The 24,514-nt window shown below is 42.5% G+C and overlaps 1 protein-coding gene and 1 pseudogene across 1 annotated transcript in view; one reads left to right on the top strand and one right to left on the bottom strand.

Annotated features, from left to right (window-relative positions):
- The window catches only part of LOC133111930 (ubiquitin carboxyl-terminal hydrolase MINDY-2-like), a 31,270-nt pseudogene extending 26,961 nt beyond the window's left edge, over nucleotides 1-4,309 (bottom strand).
- Nucleotides 4,310-5,621: 1,312 nt separating this feature from the next.
- The window catches only part of LOC133110979 (disintegrin and metalloproteinase domain-containing protein 10-like), a 64,699-nt gene continuing 45,806 nt past the window's right edge, over nucleotides 5,622-24,514 (top strand). Inside the window, exon 1 of the mRNA XM_061221106.1 lies at nucleotides 5,622-5,780. Coding sequence (XP_061077090.1) covers nucleotides 5,714-5,780 — 67 coding nt within the window. The 5' untranslated portion in view covers nucleotides 5,622-5,713. The remainder of the gene's footprint in view (nucleotides 5,781-24,514) is intronic.

The raw sequence follows: 24,514 nt of genomic DNA, 5'->3' as shown, positions 1-24,514 counted from the left end.
GATAGATGGTAATTGACAGTCACAAGTCTGGTTATGGGTATTTAAAAATACATACGGATATACATACCACTTATAATAAAAGAAAATAAAACATCTGGCAAACTTGCCAGAAAGAGGACGCAAGTGCACATTGTCCCCACGGATGCTGTGGAAGATGGTGAGGGAAGCCATAAAGAACCCAGAGATCGCAGTTCAAAAACTGCAGATATTGGTTGCATCTTGGGGTCACTAAGTCTCAAAAACAACTAGAAGATGCCACCTCCATATCAACAAACTCTCTGGAAAGGTTGCATGAAGAAAGCCCTTACTGAGCATGAGAAACAAAAGCAAGCATCTCGTGTTTGCCAAACATCATTGGAATATAATTGGGAGAGAGTGCCATGGTCGGATTCACTTTTTGGCTATAAACACCATCAGTATATTTGGTGGCAAAAGATGAATGCATACAAGGAGACGCACCTCATACCTACAGTCAAATATGGTGATGGACATTGATGTTTTGCTGCCAGGGGTACTAGTTAAGATCAATGACATAATGAATTCCACAAAGCATCGGGCATTTGGGGGGGAAACCTGTTCGCCTTTGCAACGAGACTTGGTCGTATGTGGAATTTCCAGTAGGACATGGTTAATGGTTAAGTAAAAACAACATCCATGTTCTGCAATGGGCATCTTTCAGTCTCTGAATTTAAATCCCATCGAAAACCTGTGGTCTGAGAAGAGGGAAGATAGATAAGATAGCTAAGAGGGAAGTCCATAAGCGCAAGCCCAAGGATATCAATGCTCTTGAAAATCTTCTGCATGGAGGAATGGTCAAAGATCCCTCCAAATGTATTCTCTATCCTCATCACACATTATAGGCAAAGACTCACATCAGTCATCTTTGCCAGGGGTGGTTGCAAAATATTAAATAAGATGCGCCAATAATTGTGAAAAAAAAAACATTTAAAAATGTAAGACTTTGGTTTGAATCCATTGAATCATTAATAACGCACACTATGTTGGGAAAATAATGTTTATTTCAATAATGATGTTTTCTTAATTTTTTTTTTTTTGTGCATAGGGTGCAAATAATTTGGGAGCCCATGTATATACTACACATTTTGACAAAGCTCCATCACCACCTGCCATTCCCCCTACCATGGCTCACCAGAGAGCAAGCAGAGCTTCACCATGTTGTTAGTTACACAAGTTCCACTGACCATTTAATACCATGCAGGCAGGCAGGCAGGCAGGCAGGCAGGAACCTTCATCCTTCATTTAAAGCACGCGTTGTGAGCAGTGTCAGGGCCTCACCCAGGTCTAAATCACCATTCCTCCGCCAAACAGCTGGTCGTGTCAGCATCCACTGAGTTATGGACCACATTACCGTACTCATTTATCTTCCATTTCCTGATGCCTCTATCATGAAGGAATGCCCCCTATCTCTCTGTCTGCCTACAACCTCATTCATAAACTCTAAAAACAACTTTGTTTGTTTTTTGTTTTGTTCTTTTGATATCGCGTAGCTATCGGCCTGCCTACATCTATGTGAGGTCAAAAGGGCGCTCTCACAGCACGACCAATCTGGAATCACTTCAGGGCTCTCCGCCTCTTACATAACGCAACAGCTGCTGTTCTTCATGTTTCACGTTTGCCATTTTATGAAGCAACTCCTCAGGAGGAGGCTTCCATCCTTCGCTTTACCATAATAGAAGACAGCTTTGGGTGAATTTTTCTCCGTTAATGGTCGTGTGACAGGACTGCTGGTGATCGCTGAAATCATGCCAGGGTGGACTGTGGTAACCCTGTGCATGCAGAACCATGACATCACAGTAGTTTTTGGATAGGGTTGCCCATGGGTTTGACAAGGGGGAACAGAACCTCCTTGGAGGCTCTGGGATTCTAGTTACAGCGATGACAGGGACCAGCGTGCCACAGGATGGGGGAGATAGCTCCGGTTTCCCCCACGTCAGCAACAACTGACCAGTGGGATTCTCCTGCTCCAGTGGCCCATCACACAAAACACTCAACAGGGGGCTTGGTATCACAGGGCTTACGTCACAGTGATCACAGGTGTCACAGGGCTCAGGTCATCTGACTCACTACTGGACTTTTATAAGATCATCAGGCACAACAAAAACCAAAAAAACAGACCAAACAATTACACCTCATAAGGACACCTTGAACTTTAAAAATAAAAAAATCCACTATAGACAGAAATTGTTGCACCACTACTGACAGGTTTTTCCAGTCAACCACATTTTTTACATTGTATCCTAGGTTACACGTCGTTACATAAACAATACCACTGTCGTTGGAGCTTCAGCAATAGTGAGTTTTAATGCAGGATTTTCTTGTGTAGTACATGGTCGGCCAGTGCACACTTGGGAGATTTATCAATGTATTTGATGTGACTGGACTAACTTTTTTTCTGGAAATGAAGATAATGGTATGGCACACTTACCAAGGTATTCCATCAATTGTTCTGCTGTTATGATCTCCATCATTGGAGGCATCTTCACCTACGAGGCACAGTTTGTTATTTTAATTAAACAAACATTTTACTTTCACAACTTGGGTAGTGTTGGGCCTGAACAGTTGAAAATGAATTAAAATAAGTTTACTTTATGCTATCACCACAACACAATCTTATCTATCCATCAATGCTTTAAATGAGAGATTTTTTAGTTATATTAGGGCTAAATATATTGATTGACAAAAACTGTACATAACGTGTACCTCCAGGCTGACATACAGGTTTAAGTAAACATGGCGAGGCTGTCCAGCAGCCATGAAACCGTGAGAAACATAGGGAGAAAAACATTTTCTGTTTAAACAAAAGTGAGAACAGCAAACAGTCACAAGGCTGTTGGTGGGATGAAGAAGAAAAAAATATTGCAGGTCGAATTAGGGCCCATGTGGGGTGAACAAATATGATTAACAGCAGTTGCTGGGGATTAACATGATATTATTGATAATACTGTAAAACCGTAAACTACAACAATACAGGAACTGACACCTATGTATAGCCTATTCAATTTAATACAACCTGGAATTTCGAATTAACCATTCAACCAAATCGAACAGATTGTATGAAATTACATTCATTGATGTGATGACTCTTCAAGCTCCCCTCTCGCTGAGTACAGCGCGATTTTACCAGCCACGTTCTGCTTCCTCGCGGGACCAGATCAGGCTACTCACAATTTCATTACAGTGCAGCCTACTTAGTAATGCCAATTCCTGCGATTGACAGGCAATGCAACATTTAAATTGGACGCTTTGTGATTGATATATTCAGTTTTTGGAAATCGAATAGCACTTGTTCGTAATTAATCAGTTTATTTAATCTGGTCAGTTATTTACCTTCCATGCCAACAGAAGGACATTCATAATTGCCAGCAAGGGGCACGGCCCGTTCTCGTTTTGAGTAATGATAGGCGTGTTTTCTTTCATCCATTTGATCCATTTAATGTGGTACATAGACTGGCCAGCGCCCCGGTCCTTCGCGCACGAGGCTTTAGCTCCATCTACCCCATAGTCGTCGCTTTGAAGTGCGTTTGCAATTACCCTGTCCTCTAATCCTTCGCTGTTGAGGTCGGAACTTGGACAAGAGTTTAGATTTGAGAAGGAATCCAAAGAGTCAAAGCTCCGGGATTCACCAACATGGCTCGGGTCACTCCCACTCAGCGCCTCCTCGGACACAATATGGTCGCTGGATATTGTCTCCCTCAATTTTACGTTTCTCAAACTTGTTTCGTCCGGACAAAGAGTAGTCGGAGGCGATATGGTCGCCCGTCCCTGTGTCTTACAACCTGTAGTCTGTACATTAACATTTGTAGTCCCTGCAGATTCTTTCATCACAGAAGTGGAACCACAATCCATTTTGTTTTCCAACTTTGAGGTAGCACCACCATCATCATTGCCTGGAGTCAAGGCTTGTCTGTGTCCCATTCCGTTGCTCAGTTGATCTGCCGATTCCGACGTCTCCCCACTTGCCTGCATTTCTTTCAATGCAGAATCGTACATTTCCGATATAACTTCAGATTTATGGAAGCAGGAGCAGGCATTGGCAGTTGATGATGTTGGTGTAGAGGCGCTACTGGTAACCAAAGTAACGTTATTGAGCGCAGAAGGTTCACAGTTCCTGCAGCAATCAGTTGCTCCTTTCACCAGTTCTTGTGTTTTTATGTCGCCCATTTCCCCAGTTATTATGGAACATGGCGCACCTCCACCAAGTTCTCGGTGCAGGGTTGCATTTTTCTCCATGCCGATTCTCGGAGACGCTTTTCCCTATCTAGATAACAGCTTCAGCTTCGGTCGCAGAGACGCCATGACAGATCTACAGAAGTGACGTCACTGTGAGTGGAACGCCTCTTCTTCAGGTCAGGGAAGGGCAGTATCAAATAAAACGAGACTATTAATACCGTTATTCTTTTCTTTTTTTAAATGAAACCCGAAGGTAATTATATGGTGAAATCTAAGCGTTTTTCATTTTCACGCATTTCATTTATGTTTGGAAGAAATAACCTCAATAATTATTGTGCAGTTTTAGGAAGTCTTAGAAATAAATCAAATGCCGACCAACAAGCACAGTCAGGAGCACGTAACTATTTCACAAAACAGTACTAGGTTACTATGCAGTGGCTTGCGTTTTAGGGTTTGTTACATAGTTTTTGCATTATGGTCTCAGTGACCAGCGGCCATTGGCAATATCATCGAAAACAAAATAGCTAGGCTAACATTTCATATGGTTCCATCGGATGCAACATCATGTGTAATATTATTTAACATTTTCAGGCAGTTCCCAGTTGGGTAATATTCAAACGTATGATCTCCGTACATTTTGATATGATATGGCTTTTGAATTAATAGCCAAAGCATATCAAAATCTACCCAAAGCATATGTATGGAATATTATGTGGAAATATCGTGCCTGTACTACAGTACCGCTTTATTCCACCGAGGGGCGGACACCGCACGGCAAAGTAGTCTGCGTCGTTCCATAGTGGCACATTAAAATACTATAGTTAATTTTTTTTATTTAACAAGATGTCCTCATTTTACATACAAAATGTCAATTCATTCTTCACATTTGGTTTTGATCCAGTGTCCACCGTAGAGTAAAAAGTGCTCACGGCATTTAAGGCAATTAGGCAATCTTTGTGGCCATATGAGACAAGATAGCCTATATTTCCTGTCAGATGTACGAATTTGTTTCCCATTAAAATAAAGGTCTGTCTCTATTCGCATGACAGGACAATAAAGTTCATGTTTAACTTAAATAACTACATACAATTGATAGGTATATACACTGCTTACTCCATGTAAATGAGTTTTACATTTATACAATGCTGCAATTGCATCAAATGAAATAAAAGCATTTGTCGAAAAATAAATATATCCTGTAAACTGAAAGAAGTCTCATAGCATAACTGGAAAATAAAATGTCTGGATCCTTTGACTGTTATTTATATTATATCTACAAGCCTTGTTAAAAATAATGGCAGTGCAATGACCCTTCAAATAAATTATCGCTCAGTTTTGTCGGTGTTGTGGCTGTGGGTGGGGGAGGAAACCAATCCTCTGCCTGCGCCTGACGTCAGGCCGTTGGAGACAAGCAGCGAAAGGCCGTAGAGTAGACCCAGGACGCAGTCATAAACACAGGGCGACTGCGCCTTTAAGAGGTGGAAAGCGATACAATAAACCGCTCTGTGTCAATGTGCTAACAATGAATTTAATCGATATGATTTTGGTAAAACTCTTGTTTTTATTTTACTGCATAAGGCGTACCGGAGGTAAGTTATGTTATGAACATTTAGATTTCAAAAATGTTTGATTGAAGCCATCTAACGTGAGCTGATCTGATAAAGAAATCGGAGAGGATGGAGCAATTGACTGTTTCAGGCAAATGGAGCAAGTAGAGCAGCTTTCTGGTTACGTTGCTAGCTAGCTAGTCAGCTAACGAATGTACTGGAATCTGCCAAGAACTGATAAGTACATCAAGAACATGTCCGGACGTCGTTTCCCCAGAGACGGCTAGCTACATAACTATTCACCAGTCTAAAAAAAATGCATTTACCTTGGACTGAGTTTGACGTAGGTTTTAGTTGGCTAACTATGGTCGCTGGATAGCTAGCTAGCCAAGTTATGTGTTGTGGATATAGATAGATAGCTAACATTAGCTAGCTAGCTAGCTAGACAGCATATTATTAATAAAGATGGAGGAGTATGTTAGCTGGGTAACGAATGGGAGAATGCAATGACAGAATGGGTCTTCTATCATCGGATCGCTAGCATCCAATTGATGTTACTCACTGCAATTGTGTTTTTGTTCTATCGAAGTCTAAATTTAGTTATACGGAAACCCACTGTTTCTGATCATATCTACATTTCCTGAGGATGTAGTTGTCTTCATAACTACCCTGTGTCTGCGATACGAATACATCCTTAGGTGTTTTCAGTGAAAGAAATTAGAGCCAGCCTAATTGTCTACTGTATTGAGTGTACGAGCTAGCTTGACAGATTCTGAGTAGTGCGTTCGGCTAAGTCACTAGCACTTCTCGAGTTCAGTCCGTGGGCAAGCGGGAACCACGAATGCTTCGCTTAATTGATGTTTAGCACACGATCTAACTGTAGTGACATTTGCAAGAGGGTTGAAATAAATGGATCTCCAATTAAAGATCGCTTGCTAACTGGTTGCTTATGTACGAGTGCCTCCGTCCATTCTCTTCTTACCGTTGTGCATAGCGTTAGTAGTTAACAAGGTGGCACACGCTACATCGAATTACAGTTTGTTGGCATGGTTCCAGCTGTCGACAGCTAACAAGCAAGCTAATATTTTCAAGTAATTTTTAACCAAACGCATAAAAGCCATGGGAAAGGAAGAACCTTTCGATCAAATGTAAGCTACGGTGAACTTGACTGAAATGCCTGCAGCGCAATGTAACGTTGCACTAAAAAGGAATTTCAGCAAGGCAGTACTGATACACACTATCATGCGAAAGATATTGTGAAATTTTAAAATATTTTGTAAACAGCAGCTGAGTTAGCGAGACTTAGAGTTTTGGAACGGCATACGTAATCACCGGTATGTCCTGTTTTGATTTGACTAACACATAATTTCGCCTTGCAATTTACGATTTTCCCAATAGCGCCAAAGGTATGCACCTCAATCGCAAGCATTAGGCTACTAAATGAAACGTGCAGATACGCTACTGACAGTAAAGATACTTCCTTGTCAGATTTGTAAGCAAATGTGTTAATTTTGAAGTACACACGGGTACAAAAACAAAACGCACAAATGTGTGTGTGGGTAAAATGAATATATTTATCATCCAAAAATCTGTTAGAATGTTAGGATATTTTGAAATCTTACTGAAAGATGTGACAAATGAGTGGGTGTTTTACGATAGGAATTTACATGGCTTGTACAAATGGGCTTATGATTATGGCTTATGAAACTATGGACTAGAGTAACATAAGTGTGCAACAAATGGTTCAGCAAATAACACCAGATGAATAATTGATCAGATAATCTTAGCACTTAATAATCAATTTGATGTCTTCAGGGTTGCATGTCACACATGGCAAATGTGTTATTACTACTAGCTGGCACCTTGACATTTATAGTAAATGAATTAGTTTTGCGCACACTCACGCACACACCCATACAAACGCAATAATTCTGTTGCATTTGCGTTTCCGTTTCTAACACACAATGCAGAAAATAACAAGGGAATGTGTCAAAGCGCTGGCAGATTCGGGAAATGTTCCTGCGTTTGCTACAGAAGAGCAGCTTTCCAGTTGAGAGCTCTGGGAGAAGTCTGTACACACGTTTCCCTTCCTGTATCATCACGGCTAAACGCCCAGAGGGGTTGTATGAGAGGGCTTCACGTGCACATTCTTGCAGGGTGCAGCTGATCAAAGGAACTGGTGAGGAGTTGGTGGTGGGGGGCTGGTGCAGGGAAAATGTAAAATTAAATATGACTCCAATAAATTCCTTTGAAATAGGTTGTATTACAGTCATATTGATAGAACAGGGTGAGTGTATGGGGCTCTGAGGGAAAGTCCGGAACCATGAAAGAGAGCAGGCTCTTGCCATCAGTCTCAGCCATGATATGACAGATGAAGCTTTGTGAACGTATCGTATGAGTTCCTTCTGTGGTGTGAAATTAGACTGAGGCTAATTGAAAGGGGGCTGATTTCACAAAACATTGGGAAGAAGGTGTCAGTTTTGGACTTGGGTTGTATTGATGTAAAAAAGAAGAGGAGTGCAGATTTAATTGATTTCAAAAAGTTTCAGAAAAAGACAGTAATATTGGGTATTTTCTTCTGTAAGCACTGTGGTAAACATAGTCAATTGCTCCCAATATATTAATTTTGATCTCGTGCTTTGTTGTTTGTCTGCATATATGAGATTTAGGACAGTAATACTGTTTGTGGGGTTTTTTTCTAATTCACAAAGTGGCACCAACATGAATATCCTTTTTTCATTTTTAATTACCTTTTTAAACAAATGCAGTATTGTGTCATTGTTTTTGAGAAGTTTAGCCTACTGTTTTTACTAAATTTCTTTCCTGGGTTGTTGTAGTGAACTTGCCACATTCTTTCTTTAGATATTTGATAGAATAAAAAAAGTATTTGATTGAGACTGGAACCGTTGGACTGACAAACCAGTATTTTTCTAAAAGTGGAAAACCCTGGCCGTCTTGCTGTCTCACGCATCTGAAAGCATGATAAACATCTTTGTCATAAACAACGCTTGTAGAATGGAAGAATGTGGCACTGAATGTTAAAATAATGAGTTGCTGAGTAAATGTCCCTTTTTTGCAATGTGTTTATTCATTGAAAAAATGACGGGAGAATTTAGCCTAATAATAACCTAAAACCCACAACAATCAGGTGAATCTGTATGCTTGTGACAAAACTGCGAGTAATTTGCACATATGATACATTCCAGTTCAATTTGCACAGCATGAAATAACAACACAGACAGATGCACAGATTATTCAAACAGGTTTCATTTCAAGCTCAATTAAAAATGTTATATGCAAAAATGTCTTGAAAAATGTCCAGTATTGTCACTGCAATCAGAAAATATGTGCAAATGAACCAGGATTTTAGCTGCATAAAGAAATCTGTGGCCTGCAAATTTAGCTTTTCTTTGCAGGCCACAGATGTCTTTATGCAGCTAAAATCCTGGTTCATTTGCACATATTTTCTGATTACAGTGACAATACTGGTACTCAGAAGTGTTTCCTGTGAAATTTACAAGGAAATAAGATTTCCTTATAAACATAGGCTCCCTCATGCTTCTCTAGCTGCACCAAGGTTTAATAATGAACAAAATGAAACCAATAAGACATTTCTGCATATAACATTTTTAATTGAGCTTGAAATGAAACCTATTTGAATAATCTGTGCATCTGTCTGTGTTGTTATTTCATGCTGTGCAAATTGAACTGGAATGTATCATATGTGCAAATTACAATGTCTCAATATAACATTAAGGAGTCACTGAGATCTGATTAACGCATTCGCATTAACGCATGTTCCATACCCGATAACCAAATTTACACCACTTGAAGTTGAGACATTCTCTTAGCAATTTAGCATTTGACTGCATTGGCCAGTGAAGAATTTAATGTGTGTTTATCAGATCCCAATACAGTGCCGATGTAGAGCGCACAGCTACTTCAAAGCATCCAACTGCAAATAATGGATGGCCAGGTCTCTGTAAATTCTGTTTGATGCATTTTTTAAGTAGTAGAGTTCAATGAGACATGGCTGAGCCTCATTTAATAATGAGCAGTGGGGAGGGTTGTTCTGAAAGCCTGCCGAACAGGGCAATGCGGTGAATGACTTTGTAAGATTCCTGCAACCTGCTGTCACTATGAAGGCTGTCAAGGAATCCATTCCAGGCCTCAGCAACTCATTGCTGCCGTAGTAACCTTTCCATACGAGTACCAAGATCCTGTACGTGACACAAAGAGACACAATATGGCTACCCATGATTATCCTGTACAGGCAGAAGGGCTTTTCAGTTCAGGAGAAGCAAACACAGTTAATCAGGTGCATAATGAGATGTAGGACAGAGCTGGATTGAGATGAACTAAGGCTCTGGACTTTGATTGGGTGATCTTGCTGGAATGAGTTCTGTCCTAATAGAGGATTCAGATCCTCCAAGCTGAGCATCAGGGGTAGTCATGTTTATTCATGTTACAGCGCTGTCTCTGGTTCAAAAAAAGAGTGAATGAGTCTCTGTAAAGACAGGTATGGAAATTAATTAACTTGTTGAGCAGGTCCACCCCCCCCCCCCCCCCCCACTCCTACTGTGCAAGATTACAGTGGCTTTTGATCACACATTTCATAAAAAAGGAAGCCTGCTATAGATGTATATGATGTATGGGTAATCTTTTAGGTTATTTAACCTTATTGTCATTTTTTAAAACGGAAACCTATTTGCAAGAGCGGATTTAGAGCTCTTTTTTTTTTGTCTTACTCGTTTGTATTTGATGTTTTTTATTTCCGTATTTTTTCATAAAAGAGGATGCAGGAAGGGGAAAGCTGCAATATTCTGCAGCAGTAACAGCAGTACATGTCTAGAGTGAGAAATTAATTATTCATCCTGTAGCTAGAGGAGCCTGCTAATCTTCTCCTGCTGAGAAAGATGTTTTTAGCCCGTCTGAATCCAAAAGCTTTCTTTAAAAGAAAGGGGGGAAAAGGCAGAGAAAGAAAATGTGTTTTAATTAGCCCCCCTGGTTCAAATCATGTTGTTTTCACCTGTGAGTCACCGTACCATTGCATCAGTTTCTTGTAAACGGCGTGCTAGCTTGTTTCTTCTCATTTGCCAGGTTTCTCAGCTGTTGACGTGTTGCATTAGAATTACAGCATTCGTGTCCTTCTGCTTTTACAACACTTCCTTCTAAAAACAGTTTCAAGGTATTGCGGTGGAGCCAAATTAAAGTGTTGCTTTGCACGGGAGTAGTGACAGTTATTTTTTGATTTGGAAATTTTTGCTGAGATGTCGCTCCACAGATCAGATTGGCCATATGAATGTGCTAGCCTGGTAGGGAGAGGGACACACCAAAATCTGCTGTGATGGCTCTGCTGTGATGGGTCTGCTGTGATGTGGACTGAGGAGAAACCAAAGCCAGGGCCCGGCTCTCGCCTGCCAACGTTCCCATTCCTAAGCTCTTCCCAGATGGTTTTATGAATAAACAAATCATTCGTTTTATGATCTTTACCACCTGATTTACAACCGACGGCAGAGATAATGTCTGCCACGTCCCTCCCCTGTTGTATTGTGGAGTGTAGTCTTTTACACATGCAGTCAGCATAAAACAAACATCCAATCAAAGCTGTAAATAATTACTGCCTTCTTTTGGATGATGAACTAACACCCGCAGTTTTACAGGCTGATGCTGGTGATCCCAGGGCCAGTGGTAAGGTGCTCCTTACTGGGGTGTGTTCCACAGACACTGGCTTTCCATCCTGGCTGTTGGGATCATCAGCTGTCTGGCCTGAAGACCCTCAGAGTTCTGCGAGGAGCAGCCGGGGTCCTGATACCGCAGTGCACACCCTGTACACGGTGGATGCAGTCCCAGAATTCTTCTGGTCTGTCCTCTAACTTAAACCTCCTGTGGATAAGCCGTGTTAACAGCAGTACATCAGTCTCTGTGACGGAGACTGCGTGTATTATTTAGGTAATAAAGATTTGGTCCACCTTTGTTGTGGAGTGTATTCACCTCCCATTTAACTGGCTGATTCAGTCAGACTTTTTCAGCAGCAAATAAAATGTGACTGATTGACAACCATTACATTTCGTAATGAGTGAAGAGGCAAGACCTAGACAACAGCGGGCACAAAACATTCAGGTGTAACGAGCTGTGGCCCCATAAAGAAATGGCTTTTGGGCTTTACGCCCCCAGCTTGTGTTGTGTTGTCTCAGCCATCTGAGGCAGGTGTGGGCAGTGACGCTCACAGAGGGACCTGTAGGCAGGTTTCCACTAATTACCCGGGCTTAATGACTTTACTGGCTGTACTCGCCAACACTCATAGATTAGATAACAGTAGAACGTTTCATATAGGGACACAAGAACAGTCATCTGCTATCTTTCATGTACTTGGCAATAAATGTTACTAAAATGTCAGATAGTGTAATTAATTGAGGAATTGAGGCCAGAACTTGGCATGAAAACCAGAAACAGATACCTCAGATCTAAGGCCTAGTTAACAGAACAACATTTAAAAATGTAATTGATCTGGTGGCAGCTTATATTGGCTGAGTTTCATGGTTGTCGAAACTGTTTCACCCTAGTAATTGTCCACCCCATAAATTAGCGTCTTGTAGGGTGTGTAAATGTAAGCTTAGCCTCATATTTTAGAAGTATGTCCAATGGCCACAGCACAACCAGGGTGTCAAATGACCCTTTTACCGCACTTGCGACATAGTAGTGACATATTGACTTAAGTCTGCACTCTGAAAGGTCCGTAGGTAAATTTGCCTCTGCAGACCTTTCAGTTAACCCCTGTTACTGTGTTAAAGAACAAAACCTGTTGGCAGTATTTGCATGCAAAATTTGTCCAGTTTGTCCTCAGTCTTTGAACCAGGCGAAATGTTTGGCAGAACTGTTTGTTGGCACCTAATTAAAAGTGTAGTCCCAGCAATTGCTTCTCATCAGGAGAAAGTGCAGGAAATGATTGCGTCATTTTGCCACAGGAGTTTTACAAACGTGATGCCCTTTTCCACACAACTTCTTGATTTCTTTTATTTTATTCGCATAAGGTGTTTGTGTATGGTTTATTCCAATTTAGGTGCTTCTTGTTGATTTGATATTCATTGCCATAATCAGTAATCAGTACTGCACCACATAGTAATTAAGTTAGCTGTCATTAATCATTTTAGCGCACAGACTGAAAAGGAAGCCTAAGATTAGGCATGTTATCCACTTTTGTGCATTATTCCTTATTGCGTAGCTCTCAGAAGTTAAATTCTGTAAAAGCACAATGTCACCAGTAATGGGTAAAAAGTAATTCACACCATACTCGAGTATAAACTTCAACTGCATTTAATCCATTTTCAAAAATGAAAACATGCTGTGTCGGTGTTTAAAGGTTTGCCGGGTGGCATACTGGAGCAAGCAGAATGAGGTATAATGTGGACACTTCTCTCTCAGCTGTGTTTGTAAGGCATGGTTCACTGCTCATTACTACGCTGTAGTAACTTGAGTGCTTTCATTTGCATGAACAAGCTGAAAACAGACAAAACAGGAAAGTTTCTATATTCCAACTGAGTTCAACTAAATCCCCTATTTTTTTTTTTTGTGCTGGTCTGTAACAAAGAAGTGTTAGACTTGACAAGTGGTAATTCTGAACGGTAACATTTGTGATCAGTGGTTCAAACCTGTTTTTCAACTGAGTGGTTTTGGTACAAGAGTTTTGAATAGCAGTCTGCCTATTGCCTGAGGCAGGCAATCCTGAGTAAGACACTGGTGGCATATATTAGCTCTGCCCATTTTGGTGACAAAATACACAAATTTTCCATCCCCTATTGAAGCTCTGGCCAGCAAATGGTCTGTCTAATTTTGTGTACCTGCAATCCCATTGCAGATCTATTTCAGCATTTAGCATAAACTTCCAGAGCAGCCTACGCTGATTACTTTTTTGTTTTTACATACAATCCATTTATAACGCTAGATTTTTACGGAACAATTAGGGGTAAAAACGTTTTATTGGTAATGCCACAATAGGGAATTGGTTTGTGAGGCAGAAACTCTGAGCTTTTCAAGACCAGGCTTCATATGGTGCTAGATAATATCCAGTTTGTTGGTAAAATGAGCAAAAAGTACCTTTAGTGGAAAGAAAATGGGGAGCATTGTTGGGCTGAAAGGCCTGCTCTCATGATTATGTAATGCCATTTATTTTGTTTTTGCTAATTTATTTCTGTACTCATAGTGCTATAGTAAATGTCAGTTAACACTGCATTGAAGTGAGTTTTCATAACCCTGTTATCAGCTCTAATCCCCATAACCCTTGTTATAAACATTCATAACCGTATAACGGCATACATACCTAGCATATCACCACGGTCATGAGTTTCCGAAGAATGTAGCAATAAGCACTCTGATAGCTGTGACCTAATATCACCTGACATGGCCTTTCACAGTTCAGTCGCTTTGAACTGGTTCTAATATTTATGTATGAAAATAGTGCATGATATAACACAAATCAAGGTGTGAATGCTACATGAGACCAGAATCAAATACATGACAATAATTTATCAGTCACAGAGCTGGAGCGACTGTCACCAAGTCTGTCACTGTCACCATGGTCACTAAGTGTCACCATGTCTACCCGACACAAACTTGTCCAGTCTTTCTGCGCCTGGTCTCTCTACACATGCATGAAATCCCCGTTCTGGTACAAAGCAGCACAGCGTGCTCACCTCCTCCTTTTGTGTGCTAAATCCCGCTCCCCGCTCAGTTGACTGCGTGCAGTTCTCACAACCAGAACAATTGCCCTCACAGAACTGCACAGCCCCCAGGTTGCACACAAAGGCCCACTCGCTCCGAAGCGTCCGCCCCGCCCGGGCCCATCACCAGCGACGCGGCTGTCCGATGCAGAGCCTGTCGGATCGACGGGCGGCATTATTTTATTATTTATTTTACATTTATCTGAGGAGGGACAATGCCAAGAGACATCATTACTGCTGGTTTACACCAGGTTCATGTAGCTGATGTTCTGCATACAGCGGTTATAGCTGCTGCTAGTTTCCAACTCCCATCACTAGTTAGGCTTTTTTACGTGACTGTAGCTAACGGTCATGAGTAACAGTCGCGGTACCCAGGCACTTTGTCAGGGCAGGTAGCCGCTGGTCCAATGCACACCTGGCTGTATGTGGCGGCGTCAGATACGGTGAGTCAGCGCGGAGCCCACGCCGTCCTCCATCTTAAGGGCCAAAGAGTCATCCGACGCACTTCATTAACCCTGCCCGTAGTGTGTGATTCATAGCCCGCTCTGTTTCCACTTCCTTTCATTTCAGCCTGTTTTTTCCTCTCCCATAGGTTCACTGTAAATGCCTGTATGAGGAAATCCTTCTTTATAGCTTGGAAACCTCTGATAAGCAACTGAGCACGGTTTTAAGTGAGAAATTGTTTGATGCTGCCAGGCAGTTCAGGCCTTGTGGGTGGGGGGTATACAAATATTCTTCAGCAACTGCAATTTGGGGAGTTCATTGATGGTGCTGGATTCGTCGCGTATCTGCTGTGTGTTGTAGCCGATTTCTTTAAAGGGCCAGACACTCTTCTCAAACTGAGGAGAGTGAAGAATTTGAGAAGAGTTTATAAAGAGGGTTATGGTGATTGAGAAGGACACTAGTTATTGATCCTAGTGCGATTAACACCTGTATGACCAACAGTGTGTGCGGGAAAAAAGTCCACCCACTGCTCAAATCTGCATACAGTAGCTGGATGTTTTTAAAGTCTTGGGCTTATAAAGCTAGTGGAGGTATTTCTAAACCCTGTTCTGTTAGGCTGTTCTGTGTCTGCTTTGGCCTTGACCTCTTGAGCTGCACTGCTCGCTCTCCATCCTGTGTCTTCTGTCCACGCCGCTAATCTTGTGTTCTGCAGAAGGGCTGCAGTAACCTCTCCCCAGTGGTGGTGGGTGCGGGGCAGTGACGGATGTGGGAAGTGACACAGCTTTTCCTGTCATCTTGAGCTATGCGCAGTCTCCCAAACCGTGTCATGGTGACCTAAAGCTCGCTGTATAATGGTTTTGAGTTATGGGCAGGCCCGGGAGAGGAGTGTGAAGCCAGCGCGTGGGCAGTAGCCCTGGATGTTCAGGCTGGTTTAATCATTGGCAGGGCAGACCGGCCTGGCCATCGGGGCTGGAGGAGCTTGTTGAGGGTGTATAAATGTGAAAGGGAACAGGAGGGCTCAGAGCATCTTGTAGCAGTCCTTTTCGGTGTGGGATTTATGGATCCTAAGTCCATTCTTTGGATTGTGTTTCCCCCTCAGTTTGATTACTACACAGACAATGAGCTCTTTCATCTGGCATTACACACGAGTTTAGTTTAAAAGGCAGGACTTGGTCAGGGGATTTGGTCTGGAATGGGGACCCGTGATCTTCTTGTGAGGAGGGGATGATGATGATGATGATGATGATGATGGTGATGAGGCTGGATGGAGACTGCATAAACTGCATTCCATCACACTTTGGCACCGGGCAGATTTTATGTTTGGAAAATGATTTATTTTGGGCTGTTTTAAATTAATTTTACAGCCAGTTTCTGCGATCATATCGCATCTTACAGCCTACAGTGTACAGTACGTATTTGAACAACTTTTGAACTATTCTTCTGTCCATTGTTGGCCCATCCCTTCACCAACCCACTTTTGCAGTGTCCGCACATATTTTGTGAGGGCGTACACTACTCTGACTAGCCCCCCCCCCCCCATGCATACGTGTCCATTATAACCAGGAGGAACACAATATACAGGAAACAAAGTATCTGAATGAAAGAAAAGCACATATTTAAGGTCTGAACAATATTATATTGAGAGTGTGCAGGCCTGAGTTGCACCTGGAGGGCTTTCATATGGTAGCGGAGCTTATTAAATCGCAGGTAAACCACAGAGCAATCAGGCTTTTGTTCGGATGTAATGAGATCCTTTAAGTTCTCTTTGAGGTTTTAAGCGTCTCATCTCATTGGAGGCAAAACGGTCAACTATCACTGTTCTTGGAAGAAACTGAATACACTGTGTTCCAGACTGCACATTCTTGCCTTTTCATGCCTTGGAAATGAAGCCGCAACATTGTCAAATGACTTGTTCCTTACATAATGCAGGAAAATCAGTGTTAAGTGTATTAAAGCTACACTCATTTCTTCCCCATTCTGACATTGAACTGCTTGACCACGCCTGCATGCTTTTATGCATTTAGTTGCTGCCACATGATCGGTTGATGAAATATTTGCATTAACAAGCTGGTGTACAGGTCTACCTAATAAAGTGATCACTGAATGTATAGTGATTTGGTTCACGCCAGTGTTCTCAGCTAATGTTGTTTGTAGCAGCGTAGCCTAGGAAGAAATATATTCTCATTGGAATAGCAATACAATCTAAGTAAGAAATCTGGTGTCTGTGCTTATAATATATGGAGGACAGACTTCACGCAAGCCATTCAGTGCGTGTTTATGACACAACAACAAGCACACAGACCAGCCAGTCTCAAACTCTGTTTACCCTTACTGATAACAAGGCCGTCCCTTGGGCATAACGTTTAGGATATCACGGCTGTGCAGGCTGGAAGGCTGGACACATCTTGTCGGGGGTAAATGAATGAGGACGTGGGCTCTGGGCCGTGTTAATGCGGCTCATTTCGGCTGTACCAGGGAAGAGCTGCTCGTTCCTGCTGTCTGTTGTCTTGAAATGAAACTGTTGAATCGCTGAGAGGCTCTCCGTAAACACGCTCTCTCTTCAGCTCGTGTCACGCCGCTTCTTTGGCATCGCTGGCTGCCGTGACCGTTCCTTCGGTTGCCCCGTTACTGACCGTGTGCCGTCAGCTGCACGGTCTGTGTCCGCGTGCCTTCAGCTGCACGGTTTCTGTGAACATGAACCAGCTTCTAGAGTTCTAGGCAGAGTATGAGCAGGTGTCAGCATTGGCCGTATCATTCAATAGTGATACTGGCCTTTATCTCTTATAAAAGACATAAACACCCCCACTACAGGCGTGATTGGTACTGGCCCGCACATGAACACGTAAAGGCCCTGTGAAAAATGTATACATTGTTTTGTATTTTACATATATAACTCTTAAGCCCAAGAATCATAATTCCACAATCTCTGTTACTCAGATTTCACAGTTAAAATTTAGGCTACTTTTTTTTATTTACTCTGTACTTTAGTATGTACGAACATACAAAGACAGAGACTCGGTTCTGGAGGGTATATTTGCGTATTCAAAAGAGCTTTCTGTGCATTTTACATTCTTCTTTTCCAGTGTTGCATATAGAAACCACTCACTTTCTATGGTGTCAGAGCATGATAATCTCAGAATTTTTGTACAATGTGGCTTAATGCTGTTATTCTCGTTCAGCAGGAGATGGTTTGTTGAAAATGCTTTCTGTGGTGTATTTTTCATTGACCTCATGAGCTTCGCTTCTGATGGCTAACACTGAATGCGATTCTGCCCAAAATACACAATAGCATTAATTCATACGTGTATTAGACATGCATTATTATGCCAGTGTGTGGGCCTGTGCAGAACAATGACAGCTCTTCTCGCTCACAGTAAACGGGCTGTTTTAGCAGCCCTGCTGGACATAAACTTGTTCTTTGTGGCCTGGGCCTAAACAGCCGTCATCTTTGCTCTTGTTCCTCTAACAATTTGACACGGAGCAGTGAGGAGTGATAGTCAGGGTTAGGGTAACAGGAGCGGCTGTAAGGGTACGGTTAGCGTGGCTGCTCTCAGTGACACAGTGGTAGGAGTGCCGGGCAGAGCCCTCTTCGTCTCCGTTAGCTGGGAGCTGTGCTGAAGCCCACTGCTGGAGCTCCGCTTTTCTGCACACCTCCTGTGTCACCGGTGTTTAATGGAACCGCTGACCTGTATCTAACCGCCCGTGCATCTGTACGCAGGAGAGCTGAGCCGCGCTGAGTCATGTGACTCCACACTCCTCCCCTGCTCCAGAACAGAGGGGCAGAGTGCTTCATCACCAGATGGGCTGATGGCAAACAGCTGATTCTGTAAGCCTGGGTATCGAGAAGAACTGAGCCATTTTATCTGTCTGCTCTGGACATAAAGGCACACACACGTGCACGCACACACACACATACACACACACACACACACACACGCACACATTTGAGGACGAGTTGAGGATACTTGATGATAAAGCTTTCTGGCCTGATTATTTTTAACACACGCCAAGCAAATGTGTTTTTTTCATTAACTGCTGAAAATACTTCTTCTTTTTTTTCCAATGTATTTATTTATTTTTTTTGGACTGCACACTGAATTTCTTCTTGCTACTTTTACAGCAGATCTGTCCTGTCAGGGAAGGAAATGAACGCAAAAACACTCTACACTCAGTACAATAGAATTAGAAATGTATTTATTGCATTTTTGTTTGCTGACTTTTGCCGTTTTCCATCTCCGCAATGTAAGGTTCAGTATTCATTTTTACGGTTCAGTTTCCATTTTTATTCCTGTCTTATTTCAAAGGAGATGAGTGCGTGTGCACTGCTGATACAAATTAGTTTCTGTTTTCTCCAAGTCTTCAGAGGCGCAGTTTCTCTCCTCTCCTGCTTTGTCCTGTTGTACGCCGTGCAGCCAGGTAGCACAGAGTAAGTGGTGTGGCCGGTCTGAGTGTTTTCACCCTGACTCATCCAACCAGTATGCTGTGGCCTCAGGGGCCATCCGTGCCTGCAGGCTCAGTTGGGAGACCTCTGGAGTTTTCTACAGCCGTGCTTTAAGATGGACGCCATCCTGCGTCTCATTTCTTTCTTCAGTGATTTGGTGGATGTCATGATGATAATAATAATAATAATAATAATAATAATAATAATAATAATAATAATAATGTGAGTGAGTGCAATATGTGCCACCATTTTAGATTGCTCCTGGGTTCGAATCCCCGTCGGCCAGGGCCTCTCTGTGCGGAGTTTGCATGTTCTCCCCGTGTCTGCGTGGGTTTCCTCCGGGTACTCCGGTTTCCTCCCACAGTCCAAGGACATGCACGTTAGGCTGATTGTGTCGTGTCTAGGAAACGACAGAGTCCAAATCTTCAATTTGTCGAAAAACATCTTCGCGAGGGAAAAGACGACACCAGGCAGCAAGATCTTCAGGAAAATCAGACTTTATTAGCACACGTGCATAAAGCCGGATCAGCTCTCCAGAACTGAACCCCGACTGGCATTTGTACACCCATTTTATACACAGTTACTCCACCTACAACTCCTCCTAAAACCTCATTCTGGCAAATCACCCACACTTTTCTTATCGTAACTCCTCCCAACGCTCCTCCCACAACGTCATTGTGGCAAATTGCCAACGGTCCTTATGCTCTGCCAACTCTGTACAAAGTTCAGGGCATTCTGCCAACTACGTGTCCTCACTTCACCCCGCACCTGCTCTTGGCAAACTACCAGACCTCAGAAAGTTCTGGATGCCCTCCCTCTAACACGTCATCCATACACGTCACTCTGTATCTTTCGCTTTTTATAAGACGAACTAAGCAGCAGAAATCATTGAAAATATACAGACAAACTAAACATTTAATTAATATTCACTTCTAATATACTTTTCTAATATACAGACATACTAAACATTTGATTAATTATTCTCTTCTAAGGGAATAAATGTACGTAGCATTCTTTGCTCTCATTTCAACAGTTTTCACTGTGGTTTCTTGCGTTTTCATAAGCTCAGCTATAATTAATGTTCTAGGTCACATAGATACACTCCTGGCATAAAACATCGAGAGTCCCGGAGAAATCAGCTGTACAGTCATATCTTGCTATGCCCGTGTCCTTGACAGTTTGGTCTACACAGTTCAAGACGGCCCCCCCCTGCCAGCTGGCTGGGTTCACTGTGTAATCCTAGCACAATTTAGCAGTTAATCAGTTTGAAACTATACAGGGTACATATCATACTTTAATACAGATATATTGATAAACTTTTAGCACACATCGTCGAGAGTTTTGGAGGAACCAGCCTGCTCACTAAGGCGGAGTCTGATTTTGACTCGTGATTGGTTATCATGATTTTAGGAGGGAGATCTTTCGTTCTGTGAATTTTCCCCTACATTCCCCCCTTTCGGGGTCAAAACCTATGGCCCCGAATATCTCCCTTGGCCAATGCACCATACTAAGTTGGGTTCCTGCACATCCCCTGCTGCTATAGCAGCATCCAATTGCCTCAGACTCAATATAACAGCGTTTCCATGGTTCCTCCAACACTCTCTGCACAAGTGCATCCCGCGTAATTTGACTGGCCATAGCCGTATCACAGCTGTATGTATTATCCTAAGTGACTCAACTATTAAAATTATCACACACTTCTTTTAATTTTGTTAACATGTTGATTCGTAGCACGAGGAATTGCCATAGTCCATGTAACAGGTGGGCTCCTGGATCCAACCAGTGGATGTGGTCTGCACGTCCCTCCACTGGTGAGCTGGCTTGATCTTCCAACCAGTGGATGTGGTCTGCACGTCCCTCCACTGATGAGCCGGCTTGCAATTCTCGTACTGGGTCCGCTGGGGCACTGTTGGTGCTTCTGGCACTCCCAGCTGTAAGCTGGAATAAAGCGACCCTAAAAAAAACAAAACCAAAATAACAACATACAACCCAGAAAAAACACTAGGCACGGAAATAAAGAACCATGAGACGCAGCTCAGGAAAAAACACAAACCAAAATACAAATACCGGGGACAACGTCCCTCACCCACAAGCTCACATGAGCAAGAAAATAAAAAGAGACAAAGAACCTTTAGGAAGGCGTCTGGTTCTATGTGTTACTACTCTGTCTAAGTTCACCAAGTTTACTTTTATTTTTACTTTGATTTTCTACTCCAATTAGAATCTGATAAATACCAGCTATCATAAATACTACCCCTACCAGAATCATCAAAATTGCGCTGACTCTGCTGCCCTTTCCACTGATTGGTTTGCCCACCATTCCCTGGCCCTCCCTTCATTTGGTTCCCACCCATTTGTAGTTCCTCCCCTTGTATATTACCTTGCATGGCCACTGGGTGAGGGATGCCGGAGAAGTTGTAGACCACCGCTGGCGGGGCGCCATCGGGCTGCTCCATGGTTCGGGTGTGGGGGGTGCTTTTGTTCTTTGGCTTCCAGCTCCTTCAGCTGCACAGTAGTTTTCTTTGAATGTCTTTAGCTTGATCTTCCAGCTTTTTTCCTCTTCTCGCTGTCTCTACAGCGTGCGCCACATGATCCACAAACTCCCTGTGTGTCATGGTGTTCAGTCCCACCACCTCATCGAGGCGGCACCCCACTCCTGGTGACATCCCCTCCCGTATGGCTTTACGGCATTATGGGATCTGTTTGTGCGTCCCTTTCGGTTATCAGCCTCCACCTGCGCAGCACGTACATTGTCAAATGGCCCACTGTCCACTGCTGTAGGTTTGCATCTGGGCTCTGACAACGCCAGCCTGCTCGAATATGTCCAGCATTGTTTCCATCCCCACAACCTTCCCCAGGAGAGCCTTCAGGCCCCCGACAGCCAAGATTCGGCCGCTCATCTCCTGCTCCAGCACCCTGAACCAGTGGCTCACTCCATTCTGTAACTCAGGGAGATTTGTTATTACATGTTGCATGCCCTGAGTGGACCAGGGAATATATCGAGGTACAGCAGCCCTAATTAATAATGGCCCTACTATTTTGGGGAGTTCCTCCTTATCGCGAAACCGTATGGGTTTCTGTGTTGTTCTTGTTTTATTTAAAAAAAATTATAGTTCTGTATCACCCAGCTAAGTCCCTCTGCACCTGTTTTGACCCCCCTTCTCCACACTCCTCCTTCCCAAGGCCACACGTCATATGGAGGCGGAGTCGCCTCTTCGCTTCAGTTTCTACCCGCCGCCATTACACTCTCCTTCTCCTCCGCATATTTTTCTTATCAAACGGCCATTTTGCCACCATTTTCTTAGTTCTTTTTTTGTTTCCACTTATCGGAGATAGTTTCTATCTCCTGTATACATTTAAGATACACCCCCGCTATTATCTCAATCGCAGTTTTCTTTCCCTTTTTCATTTTCATATACTGCCCGTAATACTTTTATATTATTATCTATTTATTTATATTTTTTCCGCCTATTATTATCTATATTATTATGTCTTTACCCTTTATTTTCCCTATTATTATCTATATTATTATATATTTTATCTTTATTTTTCCGCCAGAGCCTGTATTTTCTCCCGTTAATACTTTTATTCACTCTTTGCGTTTCTTATCTTACACATACATAAATAACGATTTTTACCTCCGTTGTCTCAATACAACGTTATATCCGCACACGCACAAGCATTCTAAGCCTCAGCACAGCGTTATTTTTACCTTTGTTGCCTCAATACAACATTATATTCGCACAAGCCTTCGAAGCATCAGCACAGCGTAACAGTAATTTCTCTTATCAGCAATTTTTCTCTTACATCACACCTTGAGGTAACTACCTAGATATAGCTTGCAGGATCCCCTTTTTGGGTTTCTTTCCTTCCAAGTCTCTGGCACCTCTTATCACATAACTTAAAATCGTTAGCAGCAACAATATAACTTCAGTCCGCAGTATCAATATACTTTTTAGACTTAATACAAGTTCTGCTAAAAAAACATTTTCCAACACAATTAATAAATTCCCACACCGTTTACTCACAGTTCACCTCGCGCACTTTTCCTGAAAAGTTTGCTACGTTTTTCCCCTTAATTTAGTTGCCGGGTTAGTTATACGAGAGAATGTTGCCTTCGGCGTCCGGGAGAGGAGATCAGAGTCCTTGAATACTTTCATTCCCTGATAAGCTGCAGCTGCAGCCTATCAAAAAGTACTCTCCACCCTGGTCTCCAGTCGCCGGGAGCTTCTCTTTCGTATCCCGGACGAGCCCCCAAATGTCGTGTCTAGGAAACGACAGAGTCCAAATCTTCAATTTGTCGAAAAACATCTTCGCGAGGGAAAAGACGACACCAGGCAGCAAGATCTTCAGGAAAATCAGACTTTATTAGCACACGTGCATAAAGCCGGATCAGCTCTCCAGAACTGAACCCCGACTGGCATTTGTACACCCATTTTATACACAGTTACTCCACCTACAACTCCTCCTAAAACCTCATTCTGGCAAATCACCCACACTTTTCTTATCGTAACTCCTCCCAACGCTCCTCCCACAACGTCATTGTGGCAAATTGCCAACGGTCCTTATGCTCTGCCAACTCTGTACAAAGTTCAGGGCATTCTGCCAACTACGTGTCCTCACTTCACCCCGCACCTGCTCTTGGCAAACTACCAGACCTCAGAAAGTTCTGGATGCCCTCCCTCTAACACGTCATCCATACACGTCACTCTGTATCTTTCGCTTTTTATAAGACGAACTAAGCAGCAGAAATCATTGAAAATATACAGACAAACTAAACATTTAATTAATATTCACTTCTAATATACTTTTCTAATATACAGACATACTAAACATTTGATTAATTATTCTCTTCTAAGGGAATAAATGTACGTAGCATTCTTTGCTCTCATTTCAACAGTTTTCACTGTGGTTTCTTGCGTTTTCATAAGCTCAGCTATAATTAATGTTCTAGGTCACATAGATACACTCCTGGCATAAAACATCGAGAGTCCCGGAGAAATCAGCTGTACAGTCATATCTTGCTATGCCCGTGTCCTTGACAGTTTGGTCTACACAGTTCAAGACGGCCCCCCCCTGCCAGCTGGCTGGGTTCACTGTGTAATCCTAGCACAATTTAGCAGTTAATCAGTTTGAAACTATACAGGGTACATATCATACTTTAATACAGA

Source organism: Conger conger, chromosome 15 (genome assembly GCF_963514075.1).
Source record: "Conger conger chromosome 15, fConCon1.1, whole genome shotgun sequence".
NCBI classification, from domain to species: Eukaryota; Metazoa; Chordata; class Actinopteri; order Anguilliformes; family Congridae; genus Conger; species Conger conger.
The sequence above is the reverse complement of the archived record's forward strand: the minus strand, read 5'-3'. Positions and strand labels throughout refer to the sequence as shown.